The 14,807-nt window shown below is 44.7% G+C and overlaps 1 protein-coding gene across 1 annotated transcript in view; it reads right to left on the reverse strand.

Moving 5' to 3' along the window:
• Window positions 1-14,459, reverse strand: part of LOC126092943 (bursicon) — a 34,892-nt gene extending 20,433 nt beyond the window's left edge. Inside the window, exons 1-2 of the mRNA XM_049908673.1 lie at window positions 14,406-14,459; window positions 4,878-5,210 (exon numbers count right to left, since the gene is read on the reverse strand). Coding sequence (XP_049764630.1) covers window positions 4,878-5,210; window positions 14,406-14,459 — 387 coding nt within the window. The remainder of the gene's footprint in view (window positions 1-4,877; window positions 5,211-14,405) is intronic.
• Between the last annotated feature and the right edge of the window lie 348 nt (window positions 14,460-14,807).

Genomic DNA, 14,807 nt, shown 5'->3' on the forward strand with positions numbered 1-14,807 from the left:
ATTTGATGATCAGAAGAGAAGTTTTGTGGGTTTGACTGTGAGTGCAATTTACCGATCTGTGGAAAATAACTGGAACTGTACCGTGATCACAACAGCAACATTAAAAAATACACGACCACACGGTCCAGAACGGGGGTGAGCATGCTCCAAAAATAGGTGTTCACTCTTGTCTAGTCCCATCAGCAACTGTGTCCAGGTGAACACGTATTTTGAGAGGAATTTCTGAGGTCCGGAGCATGAGTGGGATGTGTGTCACTGCTTCATGATTGTGGGCAGCTGTGTGTGACTTTACAGCTGACAGTTGCGTCCCTTCACTGCTAGCTTCCAGTGCGGTGCAGTGGACAGGGGGCTGCGGATGGTGCTTGCATGTGTCTGTTGGATTATTTTGCGATCAGGTCTGTAGGCCGTGCTATGTGTTATCTGGACAGTTTATGAGTTGATTTTGTGTTCGCACATCAGTGTACTGAATTATTTAGGAGTATTGGAACAATTTTTGTATAGCACGATCTGTGACACCCATATCAGCGTCACACACACACACACACACACATACACACGTCACGAGCAGTGGAACAGCACGATGTGTAATGTCGGTATCCGCACATCAGAGGTGTCCCATTAGAATGGCAATAGAAAGTGGTTAAAGAGATGAGAGGGATGATAGTGCGATCTGGTGGTGGTGCTGTGCACTAGGTCAGTTGGGCTCTAGACCTCATGTCGAACACATCGTATGGTGGCCGTGGCTCAAATTGTGTAAATAAAGATTGGTGCATGTTTTCAACAGTTGTCGATTAGCAAACATGTTTGCAGAGTCTTTTAGTGGTTCAAATGTCTGTAGGCTATGTGACATGACTCCAAGCATGTGTTTTGTACCAGTGTAATAAATATACTCCAACCCTAATTAAATTGTTCCAGCATAAATAAAGTACTCTCCTTCCTCTCTCCACCAGCCCAGTGCAGGCTGAGTCCTTCTCCCACGAATCTGTAGGTTAGTGGAGGTAGTCCAAGTGTCCTTTCTTTCGTCCCATTTTCTTAGGGTAGCAGAAGTAGCCCAATTGGCCTATCTTCCCGCCAAAATTCAACCTTTGCATTAGTCCCTAGGGAGAGGTGTCGGTCGGATGACTTAGGTTAGTGGGGATATCCCAAGTGACATGTTTTCCCTCGCTTTTCTTAGGTTAGTAGGGATAACTGTTGTGTGATGCATTATCCTGTTGGAATTTGAACTTCCCGCCATTTTTCTGCTGATGTGGAGGGAAGGGGGGGTTAGGTTAGTGGAGGTAGCCCAATTGACCTTCTTTCCACCAAAATTCAAACTTCCCACAAAAATCCGCCATCTTGAATGACGTCATGGCCGCCATCTTGTATGATGTCATTCGCTGTTGCTAAGTCTACACGCCACCATCTTGGTTGACCTCATCGGTGCCATCTAGGATACATCTGGCAACAATGGAATGTTGGGTAGCACCCCCCTTGTCCTCCTACTAACATCACTGTAAATGGCGTTGAATTTCGCTTCTGTCCTGTTACACGTTTTACCATCCAAAACATTAAAGGGACAAAAGGTTTTGCTCGTTTTCAGTCTGCGGAAATGTAGGTACAACTTACTGAAATGGTTGCTATGTAGAAACTAACCTATGGCTCAGCTTTATACAATGCCAGAAAAAATTTAGTACACCCTTTTAGAGGTTTCCAATCCACTCGAGATTTATTGCTGCAACAGTGTATGTGGAGTATATGAAATGATTACAAATCAATAGCACAAGCAAGTCTGAGGTACCAGATATCGACCACATTCATACACGGTGTCACCTCCACAGACAGCAACGCAGATGCTGACTCTCACGTCCAGCCGCTTGTGAAGATGGCAGGTAGTACTCGACCTGCTCACCAGGTTCTCTAAGAGTTGACCGTTGACAAGTCGCGCGAGTCCCTTTTTGTCACATCGTATCCCACACGTGTGGAGATCGTGCTGGCCAGAGAAGTTAGTACACGTCTTGCAGAACACGTCGGATTTCACGGGTAGTGTGTCCCTATTGGAACAACACGTGGCCTTTCTGTTGTAAGAATGGCATAGTACGGTTCTAACAACATTCTGCACGTATCGAGCGCTAGTTATATTCCCCTCCAGAAACACCAAAGATGAATGAGCGTCGTAGCTTATCGAACCCCAGACCACAAACCCAGTTTGTCTCTCTCTATGTGACTGTACTCACTAGGTCCACGTCTTAGCCACAAACGACCATCACTTCCGTGGAAGCTGAATCTGCTTTCATCGCTGAAGACCACGTTGCGCTGTCCCATCTTCCGAGTGATCCTTTGATGACACCAGTTGAGCTGTGCAAGTCGATGCTGTGGCGCGAGGTGTGCGTGCCCGGAGTCCCACAGCTACTAACTGGTTTGTAACAGTTCGTGTTGACGTATGTGGACTCACAATCCCTCGTATCTGAGTTGTGGTACCTGTATCATCTTCCACTGCTGGCATTACAATATCAAGGCCCTGTCGGGCGTCTGTGTCCCCTGGACATCCAGAACATCGTCTACAGGTGTGGGAATCGTCACATGACCACTGATACCAGCACCGTTGGACAAATGATGCAACACCTCCAACTTGTGTGGAAATTCTCCGAGAGGACCATCCCGCTACTCAGAAAGCCACAGTTGGGCCATTTGTGAAGGTGACAGTTCAGACCCTTTTGTGGCTTTCCGTCATTTCCCTAAATCGCTTCAGGCAAATGGTTCCTTTGAAAGGGCATGACTTACTTCCCTTTCTATCCTTCCCTAATCCGAGCTCGTGCTCCGTCTCTAATGACCTCGTTGTCAACGGGACGTTAAACACTAATCTCCTCCTCCTCCTCACAGTCTGACTTTTTTCAAACTCCCCGAGTTGGCTGCAGGAAGCGCGAGTGTGTCTTTGTGGCATGGTTGCCTGCTAGCTTCACACGTTTGCACCACACTGAGCATTCCGGCTGTGAGCATGCTGTGTTCGAGTGCCTCTCTATACTCTGTAACTAACTTCTGCTTACACGATACATAAGGCGTTGTAGTATATCCCTGCATTCCTCACATAATACTAATTTCTGAATTCTGTACATAGGCCTTCATGCATTAGATGTAGTCTATCTTCAGAAGTCTGCCAGTTCAGTTTTTCCAGGATTTCCATGATGCTCTGTCATTAGTCAAGTCACATCTGTGACCATTGACACTTTCTTTCTTTGTACACGTCCAACGTCGTCTGTCACTACCATTTGGTACGAAGATGGGACGTAGAAGTGATTTGTAAGCAATTTCCTTTGTAGACGTCTGTTTTTTCCCCACTAGCCTGCCAATGAACCTAAGTCTGCCACCTGCCTAACATACGAATGAGCCTGTACGATCGTTCCAAGTTATATTCGTACAAACTGAATTTCCTGACGCAAATCGCAGGTCATCTATATTGTAGATACTATGGTTTTGCGTTTTTTGAAGTACACAGTTTTACATCTATGAGCATTTAAAGCAAGTTACGAATCCTTGCACTGCTTCGAAATCTTATCGAGATCTGAATGGATATTTTTGTGCACCATTTTTCAGATGCTACTTAATTTTAGATAGGTGCATCATCTGCAAACAGACTGAGATTGGTATTAATAATGTCTATCAGGTCATTAATAAAAGTACGAACAGCACGCAGTTTCCTGGGAAACGCCCGTAGTTACCTCTGCTTCCATCGATGACTCTCCATCCGAGATAACATGCTGCGTTCTGCCTACCAAATTTTCAAACAAGCCAAACATTTCTCGATTGTGCTTTCGATAATAAGTGTTGGGGTGGCACCGACTAATGCTTTTCTGGAAGACAAGAGTTATTACATGTACCTGTCTTCCTGTATGCACGTCTCTCAGGATATCGTGTGAAGAAAGCACAATTTAGGTTCTGCATTACTGATGCTTACAAAGTCGGGTCGACGGAGAAGACGTTAGTCGTTTCCTGCAGCTCATCAGGTTCAAACAGCTGCCTATGAACTACACAAAAAACGTTAGACACAAACATGTCGACATCAGTATAGAAAACAAAATTCACGGTTTCCTAAGGGAGGAACATAATAAGGGGAAGAGTAATAACAGAGAAGGAAATCACAGAGCGAGCAAACTCATTTCAGTTTTCAGCGATCATGCTAACACACAGAGGAGATGGACATTAAAAACACACAATTGAGAATTTGTGTTACCTAAACGTTACAACTCAAAGATTAAAAAATGCAGAACAGATATTAATCTTAAATTTTATAAAGTTATGTCAGTACCACATTTGCTGTGTGTGTATGAATCTCGGTTAGTGAAAGAAAAAGGTGAAGGAAGCTTATGAGCCAACACAGTGAAACTTCCTCAAAAACGCAGCAGTATTCACAAAATTAGGTAATAAAATAAGAACAAGTATTAGGAAGGACTTGAAAATATTTTATGTAAACGAAAAACCTGAAGAAAAGTGGCGAAAATGGATATTTCATCTGTTGCAAATGGAAGATTTAAGACTACAACTAGATTTTTGGCAATATGTTCAGCAAGGTAAAAGATGCATGGGAAGAGATGGAAGGACCGAACGTAGCTGCAATGGGCCAGAAGAAGAAAACCAATATGTTGTAGGATTTCCTTCTCGTAGACGAGAGAGCTGCAGCCAGCTGCACGAGGCGAGGCAGAGGCGGGCAGCGGCGGCCGAGCAGCTGGCGCTCAGCCGAGCCTTAACGTGGGCAGGCAGGGCCGCTCGCCAAGCTGGCGGGCAGCCCGCGTGTGCTGACGGCGCTGCCCTGGAACGCCCTGCCCTCTCCAACCGCGGGGCACACTTACTGGCTGCACGATTCTACGCGAGTACTTTTCGAACTGACTGCGTAGTGTACGTACCTGCAAGTAGCTGGAGCAGCGGCCGGTGCAGGCGAAGCTGGGGATGGGCTTGGGCACGCAGCCGGGGTACTGCAGCACGTGGATGACGGGCGTCAGCTGGCACTCGTCCGCGGGGCTGCGCTCCGGCGCCTGCGACGCCTCCGAGGCGTCGGGACGCACGACGGCGAGCGCCGGCGCCGGCGCCGCCAGCAGCGCGGCGGCCACGGCCAGCCACCAGCGCGGCGCCGCCGCCCCCGCCCCTGCAGACGCCGCCTCTGAAACTGGGCTGCAGCAGCCTCGACCGCCAACTGGGGGACCAGCTTCCACCGTCTCCACCACCACTATGGACGTGGGCTAGGGGAGTTCAGACCCTAACACTGCCAGGCATCAGCCCTGAAACTCGGCTGAAACGTGGACTGTACTAATGCCTTTCTTCTCTGGCAAACTCGACAGCACTCCGAGAGCTGTCCAGATTTACATTTTCCGTGGCGTTCCAAATCGACTCGAGAGAAACACCTTAATGGTCCGAACAGTGCCGATTCGCGTTCTTCAGCCTTAAAATCGCAATATAGGAAAGAAATTCTACTTATTGTGCACACACAGTATAGAAGGAAGAATATATCATCAAGTTGTAGTTGATTTGGGAGAATAAGGAGTGTTAAACTTAATACAGGGAATTGTCACCTCTCGCAACAGCAACAGCTCCGACTCGCTTTGGCATTGCGTCAGTCTCACCTCGAGAAACAGATGGGAGTACGTGGTTCTGTGGCGCTCCGACTCCGTGCCAAATCACTAATCTTATTGCCTGGAAAGGAGTGGTGCGGCAGTCTCTCGGCAACCTGTGACCAGCAGGTTCAATACCTCAAAGATCTGGAGGACATGCTGGCCAGTGCAACCCCTGTATCGACATAGTTAAGGACAGAATGGGCTACCTCTGTTCTTACGTCATCTTGTTGAAACATTTCTTCACAGAGACGTCAAAGTCAGGACAAAAGGCGGAAATAGAATGGCTGCTGTTCAGATTACTGGTTATGTGAACCAGAGCTGACTGCATCGTGTCCCCAGTGGTGCCCTATAGTGTAATGAGAGATGACGGGCTCGTACGGTGGTAATGAATGTAATATCGCAATGTTCGTTCCCCTCGGACCCTCACTAGATGGATGTTGCTACACCCCTGCACAGTGTCGTCGTCAGACATACCACCGGCAATGCTCCTGTGTCTGCTAGTGTATCGACGCAAGCTGTACCTATTGTCACCTTGCCGGCATCTGTAGTGCTCCAAATATTATCGCACTGGCCCTGTGGATATCTGTTTTCCTGCAGCAATCCTATTTGCTCACTCGAGGTGCGCCGGTGCACCGAGTCGTATCGGCTAGCTGCGCTGCCCTCTACGGCGCTAGTCACGTGGGGTTGCTGAGGTCTAGCACGGAGCAGAACGTCACCCTTCTGAACGCGTCGCTTCCACACTGGCCTCCCGGCCCACGAGGTGTCAGCGAACTGCCCCAACACCCACGAGCTCTTCTCAGGGCCAGCCGGACTCGAGCCGGCGCCAGGGTGGGAGCCACTGCTGTCGCGCCATTGCCGACGGCAGGTGAAAGTCACGCCTATTCTCGGGTATACAGTTAGACTTCTTCGAGTGTTATACTGACGTCACATGTCTATCTAAGTAAGCGCCAAGTAACACTCTAGACTGCATGCATATTCACCACTGCTGGCGCAATCAATTTCTCTACCTGTGGTCCAGCAACTCACTTTCACAGATGCTGGAGAAATCCGTTCCATTGCTTCCCACAATAGCACAGGCTGCAATGTTCCTAGCGATCCTAACGGGACACACGAGCTGCACGCGTTTACCAGGCAAGTGTGGCTGACATATTGTCGCGAAATACTCGTGTAGCTATACACCGTCGCAAATGCATCTAAAAAGTTCTCAATGTTACACTGATGTCACATGGCCGTGTAAAATTAGAGTGACATCGACCTCTCATAAATTTGTATAGTGTTCCAGTAATAGTTAACTGTCACTTTTGTAGAAGCTTTCTGCTTGTCTGCATGGAAATTCTTGCCCTAACAGAACGCGTTTACGAAAATAGCGCAGACTGCTCCTGATGGTCCTAAGGTGGCACCCTGTCCATCACGTGTGACCCTTCCTGGATTTCGTTAAGACAGGCTTTCAACAAACATCTCCGAAACGCAAACGATCTCACCGCTATGTAGAGGCTCCTAAGTCCTGGCAGAAAGGATGTCTCGTGAGTGAATCGAGCATTATGATAGGCTCTTATTGAATTTACCCTCCGAATTACTGATGCTGCCAGTGTGGAAGCACTGTCCGCCTTTTTTTTCTTTCTGCAGACGGGACTTTCAGCGGCAAAAATCTATTTTTTACAGATCACCATATTGCACCGACATCTAGACCCTACAAAGTGGCCTGCAGATCGACAAATACGGAAAGACTCTTACTCAATAACACTGCTCTGCCACTGAGGGCAGTAGCTTAAATATTACAGCGTGAAACCGATCTCCAACTCGGCAATATACCACCGCGTACCATGTCGACGACGTAGTAAACATACAATTCGTATCCTGACCCATACAAAACCGCCCCTTTTACATCATTCGTGTAGCTATCGACCGCCAGACTGTCGTACATACACCGTGAAGACAGACAGCATAAGCACATGCACCGTAGGTACACCCTTTGCTACTCTAGATATTTGCCGCGAGGTCGGGCTGTCATCCACCTCTGACGCGTGACCAGTGGACCGAAGTCACTCTCAGAACTGTTCTACAAATTCGGCGTCGGCTCTCCTCGGCACAAACGCGTTACTGTTTCTGGTTCCGACCTTGTTGCTTGCTTGCTTTCCTACGGCCATCTCCAGACTCCGGGAGTACAAGAACATATGTAATTCCTCATGGTTTGCCAGAATATCATACCATTTTCACGACCCTTCTCGATATCAAGCACATAGCAATATCACTTGCATAGCAATATCACTCGCACACCATAATTCTAAGACATAGACTGGAAATTATTTCTCTACAAACCCGAAACTTTAGCGATGTGGAGTATGCTGTAAGCTATTGAGTAACTAGAAACTTATCCCATCGCCGAAGACCTTTCTGTGAAAACTCGAAAAAAAATAGAGGCAACTAACATTTTCACTCGCGAATATTGATGTCAGTGATATAAGAGATTCCAAATCATCCTTACAATTTATAAGCTCAACTATGGTGTTTCTCATGTCTAGAGAACCAGCAAACGTGTCCTCCACTCGTCTGCCACCTGCTAGATGCACACAACACACACCACAATCGATGTTCTCTCATCCAAATGAAGATGGGAAAAGTGAAGAAACAGTCGATCGGACAATTTACATGGGAGGGAATAATAGTCCAGCGACACATATACAGGCATACAGAAAACAGAGCAAACGCACTGCGAATGTGAAATATGCGGGTGGAGGCGAGTGGATGCAATCGAGTACATCGTATACTACGAATACCGATCGGAAAAGTAGTGATTTACGTAAGGTGTTGGCAGCTGTACTACATTTAAAAGCAGTTTTAGAACACGGAACGAGAGGTTATGTGACGATCTTACGGGTAGAAGTGGCATAAAAAAATCGATAGAATTGCGAAAAATGATGGAAAATACGTATAAATTGGGGAAAAATACGCTGAAATGCGGAGAAATTGAGGAAGTATACCCTTCGCTGCACTAGATATTTGTCGCGAGGTCGGGCGGCCATCTACCCCTGAGCCGTGATCAGGGTGCCCTCAGTGGAACGAAGTCACTCTCTGGAACTGTTCCACAAATTCAGGGGCGGCTCCCCTGAGCACAGGTCTTCTGGCTGGCGCAGAACAGTCCTTGTACGTGGGAACAAGTATGTGACAGCTAGATAAATCCGGGAAAACGTCGACATGGAAGCGAAGAGAATCAGGGAAACAGTTACTTTTTCTCGTCGAGGCAGCCTGCCTCTAAACTTACATGCATCTGTGGTAAAGGATAACAGAGAGTGGATGGGGTGATCGATTGAGATGGTGCTGTAACGAGGAACGATTTAATGACAGACTGAGGATGCATTCTAGAGAGGGAGGGAGATGTTGGCGCAGGTCACTTGACCAGTTTTTGCGCACTTCTGTCAGGATGCATCAGTTGCGTGACATAGCCAAAGTGTGACTTGGCACTTATTTACATAGACATGTGACGTCAGTAGAATACTCGAAGAACTCTTAACTGTGTACCCAAAAAGAGATGCCATTGGCAGTGGCGCGACAGCGATGGCTAGCTCGCCGGCGTTGGCTTACGTCCGGCTGGCCCTGCAAAGTGCTTGTGCACGTTACAACACTCCGCTGATCGTCGCCTTTTTTAGGTGCGCTGAGTGTTTGTGCAGTGCATTATTTCGACAGTTTACAGATAGCAAGTGTGTGTGCTCAGCGTTTTACGTGCAGTTGTTCACTTGTCAGTGTACTGCATTATTTGCCACTAGTTTGCTTGTCTATAGGCTATTTACTGCGACCTCAAGCACGTCAGTGTGAGTGTTTTGTATCAGTGTAATAAATATAGTATGTCAAATCCGTCAGTAAATAAATTGTTCCAAAAATAAATAAAGTACACTCCTTTCTCTCTCCAGTAGCCCATCGCAGGCTGAGTCCTTTTTCTGTCATTTTTAGTATTAGGTCAGTTGGTCTCTGGACCCCATGGTGATCACACTGGATGGAGGTACTGCTTAAATAAAGACTTATGTCCATCCTATTCAGCACAGGCTGAGTCCTTTTCCCGCCAATTCCTAAGAAGAGGTGGCGGTCGGATGACTTAGGTTAGTGGAGGTATCCCAAGTGACCTATTATCCCGCCATTTTCTTACGTTACTGGAGGTAGCTGTGGTGTGTTGCATTGTCCTGCCGGTATTTGAGCTTCCTGCTATTTTCTAGGGGAAGGGTGGGAGAGCGGAGGGGACGGGATTATGTTAGTAGAGGTAGCCCAGTTGTCCTATCTTCCCGCCAAAATTTGAACTCCCTGCCATGATGTCCTTGCAATGTTGCCATATCTATCGCCGCCATCTTGGATACGTCATCTTGAAAAAATTTGGCAACAATGGAGAGTGGGGTAAACCGCAGATTGCTTTCCTTTCTATGAAAGAATCGATTACCCCATCAAAGTTCGTCAAACGTTTTGCTACATGAAAAATCAAAATGTCATTGTCTAATACTGAAAATGCTTTTAGTACGGAATATTGGTGTGGTTTCTCGATTCGATCATGTCTATTTTGTCAGTGTCTGCTAGGTAAAACGAAATAGGCCTTTCAGATGTCACAGCAGTTGTAACACATGGCAAATAAGCGAGTGTGTTTTTGCACAAATGGTCATTTATATGAACCTCATTTACATAAATAACACGACAGAATATAATGCACGAAGTACCAATATGAAATGTGTATTAGGCCTACTACAAGAAAAAGCATTATGTTAGTAAATAGTTTCACATTTGATTCTTATGGTTAGAGGTCTGCGCGGATAAGAAAAGTGCAATCCACATCCGCACCGCATCCGCAAGGTCCTAATCCGCAACCGCATCCGCATCCGCAGCAATTAATCCGCATCCGCAAGTTCCTTATCCGCATCCGTATATATTTAAGTTTTGAATGAGTAATTAATAGTAATAGACGGTAGTGCTTAGAATTATGGCATGTGATGACATAGTTATTGTTAGGGTGCCATTTCTGCGACAACTTAACTACTTTTGACTTCTTAAATCACAGGAAATGCTCTATACCTACTCCAAAGCAGACCATTCCAAACAGGAAAGCATTGGCGCTCTGGAGCACACACAGTAGCGGCTCGGATCTCGTGAGATTGGAAACGCTATTTAAAAAAATCAAATTCAATGTAATAGTATTAAATGATGAACATACGCGTATAGAAACAATTATATTTCGCTGCTCTTGTGCCAAGGCAGCTGAAAATGACGGTGGTTTTAAACTGTTACCAGCACATTGCATCTATTACCGAGAGTTTTTTTGTACTCACTGCTTGGATGTGTCAAATTCTGAAGCCATTCATGTCAGCTGATGATTGTATTACAGCTTACGCGTTCAGTGCTCGTCATTTCCAGGTGAAAATATTTACAGTATTAGGCCCACACTGCAAAACGCTGGCGCACCTGTGAAAAAGTTAAACTGCAAGCAATAATTGACGTTGTCTGGAAGAAATAACTCGTCTTCCGAAGAGTGACAACAAAATCAGTGGTTATAGAAATTAGGAGTCCATTTAGCTTTAGCTAAAAATACGACTGAAATCTCGAACCTCACCTTTTGGTTGATTTATCGAATTAAGACCTAGCGATAAATGAAATGTCTGTTTCATTCTCAATTAAACGAAGTTTTTCACACGTTAAAACATCCTCAACATTGGTCTAAATTACTAAGACAAAATTTGCAGTAGATTTCGCAGTTAATACTTTGAATGTTAAGAATTAATTTTTTTTTCAGAGTTTCAAAAATGGCTCTGAGCACTATGGGACTCAACATCTTAGGTCATAAGTCCCCTAGAACTTAGAACTACTTAAACCTAAGTAACCTAAGGACATCACACACACCCATGCCCGAGGCAGGATTCGAACCTGCGACCGTAGCAGTCCCGCGGTTCCGGACTGCAGCGCCAGAACCGCTAGACCACCGCGGCCGGCTTTTTCAGAGTTTAATGGAACTGCAAACGATTTCAAGATATCTATATAAAAACCACTGTCCCATAACTTCAAATGTTAGGCACTGTTCCCTGTTAAGCAATACCGAGTTACAGTTAAAATGTTCAATTTTGTTACGAATTTCAGCCCTTATCTTTACTAATTGGCTGGTAAATTAAAATACACATTATTATTCTGGATGATTTGAATATTTGGTTAAGTTTTCAATGTGATCAAAATAATGTTTCACGGGCTATCGCAGTCACAGCTTGTTGGTCATCGTGAGCCGTAGTTTGAAGACCCACTTGTAATTAATTACAAGGTCCGCCGTGCCACCGCTCCGGCCGGGCTGTTTCACTGTTCACAAAGAGCGACGATTCTCGGCGACTGCAAATGTTACTGTAGTGCACGCTAAAATTTAGGTAGGTACTTATGAGATCATCATTACCTAGGTTAATAACATTGACGTGTTAGCTGTTGAATGTTCTTGTTGCGAAGAGTAAAAACTCAAAATTGAGCTCTTTAATATGAAAATTACAACAAAACAACTTGCTTGTTAAATATTTCCTTCTTTTACCTAATGCTTCTTAAATGTTCTTGTTGAGAATAGTAAAAATACTAACAATATGTCGAGGAAATTCCTTACTATAAATGTTACAATAAAAACTCACAGGTTTCAGATTAAATATTTTCATCTTCTGCTTGCTTCTGATTCAAATTCTGTAAAAGAAAGAATCAGATGAAAAAAAAATTGTAACTAATTCAGATAAGCCCAAAAAATACAGTGAAGTAAGAGAAGCTTTTTAATTTGGAAGATCACTATGCAGGAACATGATGTCATCAATCGTCTGTGGCTTCAAAGACGTACGTCGGTCCTGCATTATTTGTCCCGCAGTAGAGAAGCTTCTCTCAGGTGGCGCGCTGGACGCTGGAATGTAGTGCACGAAGTATGCGAGTTTGGAAAGTTTTTCACGTCCATGCCACCAAGCTATCAGGTCGATGCCTTCCGAAAATTGGACTTTATCATTCGTATATCTGAGAATTTCATCTGACGCAAAGTCAAGACCTCTCGTCGATTCATCTTCTGAGGAATCTTCAAATTCATTAAAAAGTACGTCAGACTTCTGTGTTTTTTTTGTTTTTTTATTTTTTTTGCAGGAATTCCAGATGTTGTTTCCTCCTTAATTTTTAACTGTGGACAATTTCTCGCAACATAATTTTTCGCTTCTTTTACAACTTCATCTTTTTCGGCACTGCTAAAAAATTTTAGGTTTTTATATTTTGGATTCAAAAATGTTGCACGTTTATGGGTTACCGATATGTCCCATTTGCTGATTAAAATAGATTTGGCTGTACTCTTTAAATTTATCAGAATTGGGCTTTTTTCAAGGAAAGAGAGAAGTTTTAACTTCCACAACACACATAAATAAAGCGTAGGGGTTTTGGAGACTTCGAGATCACAAGAAGCTATTTTAAATGGTGTCAGAAAGGTTATTATATCTTCCAACATCCTCTTGTCTATGGAATCAATCAAATTATCTTCATTTTTCTCTGACAAAAGTGACAGAACTTCAAACCATTGTGAATTAATAGACTCAAACATATCCAATTTACTGTTCCATCGTGTGTCTATATCTCCTTTCAATGACTTCTGAAGGCGTTTCTGAAGACCAGATCTTTTAAAGAAAATTGTGATAGCTCGACAGGAATTTATTAGTCGCTGCACGTCACTCTTCTCATCATTTGCGTCTCCACGAGTCGTGTGCTCCAGCACAGTATTAAGACTGTGTGCTGAGCATGAGAGCCTCTTGTATTGGCGAAGTGCTGTCACAATATTTGCACCTCTATCCGTAACGAGCACGATGTTATTCACAGCACTGAATAAATCGAACGACCGTAGTATTTAATTAATTCAAGTTTAATGTTTTCTCCTGTTTTTTTAATCTCACTCTCAAAATTTCTGGTGCACAACACTCGATCCTCAAGTTTCACTTCTTCATAATTAACATAATGTGCAGTCACTCCCAAATAGTTTATTTTACGGTACGAATCAGTCCATAAATCGACAGTTAGTGCTCCACCTATGTCTCTGAATATATTCTTCACTTCTGCGGAGACGATAGGCCGTTTCCTTCAAATTTCTGGATATGGTGGTTGGATGAGGTAGCAGTTCCGTAGCACTCATTGAACCGTACTTGCCCCCCACATCAATAAGAAACTGTGCCGTCTCGAGAAACCCAGATCCACACGCAACTTCGAATGGTAAAATGTCTTTGCTGACAAGATTGATAAGTTTTTCTGTCGCGGCTGTCTTCAAATTTGGCGGAACTTCAGGAACTTCCACGTCTCTCTTGGTATTTAAATAAGTAATTATGCTACTTTGTCCAGCCTCAACGAATGTTTTAGCAAATTTGAAGTTCCACTTTTGTGTCCAGTGTAGGAATACAGTTTTTTACATGCAAAACAAGCCACTATATCTTTTATTTTTTCGTTGCCATCAAATACGTATCCGAATTTTTTCCAAATTGGCGATTTCAATTTGTTTTCCGACACTAATGTAAAATCACCTTTTTTCACCTTACACGAAATTGTATCCATCGATATGGTGTTCATTTGAAGAAAAAACTCTCACTGATATTTGCTACGATGCACGTTGTCATTCGGTCACTACAAAGCGCTGACTGAAGGCAGCGGAAAATTGCAACGGGCACCTGTCTGGGAGACAGTGGGCAGGTTTGCCACCCAGAGAGCACTTCACAGGCCACGCAAAAGACACGGTCGCGGAAACGGATTAGGCGCAGGTCTCTCGGGTACAGCTACGTCGGTCGTAGCCAGGAGCTGAGGACAACATTCATCCGCTCTAACCGGGCCCTGCAAGATGCCAAGAATGTCAACAGACTTGAAGTTTTCAACTAACATTGCAACATACGTACTGGGCAGATGCGTTGCTCATTGTCCGCAGATGACCCGCGGATATCCGCACCTGTCGCGATTTTATCCGCCAAGTAACAAATACCGCGGATATCCGCGGATATATCCGCGGATATCCGCATCCGCGCAGACCTCTACTTATGGTCCAGTTTCTCAAGCATGAGATCGAAAATGTCAGTACGAAATTTTTATGTAAATTTGGAATCGTCATTTTCTTCCATACTATTTGTGCCATGTCCTCTTTTCTTCTTCTTCCTCGTCCTCCCAAACAATCTTGGCATCACTAATTATGTAACTATTCCTGCCACTGTCAAAACTTATTCTTCAGTTAACTTC

Source organism: Schistocerca cancellata, chromosome 7 (genome assembly GCF_023864275.1).
Source record: "Schistocerca cancellata isolate TAMUIC-IGC-003103 chromosome 7, iqSchCanc2.1, whole genome shotgun sequence".
NCBI classification, from domain to species: domain Eukaryota; kingdom Metazoa; phylum Arthropoda; class Insecta; order Orthoptera; family Acrididae; genus Schistocerca; species Schistocerca cancellata.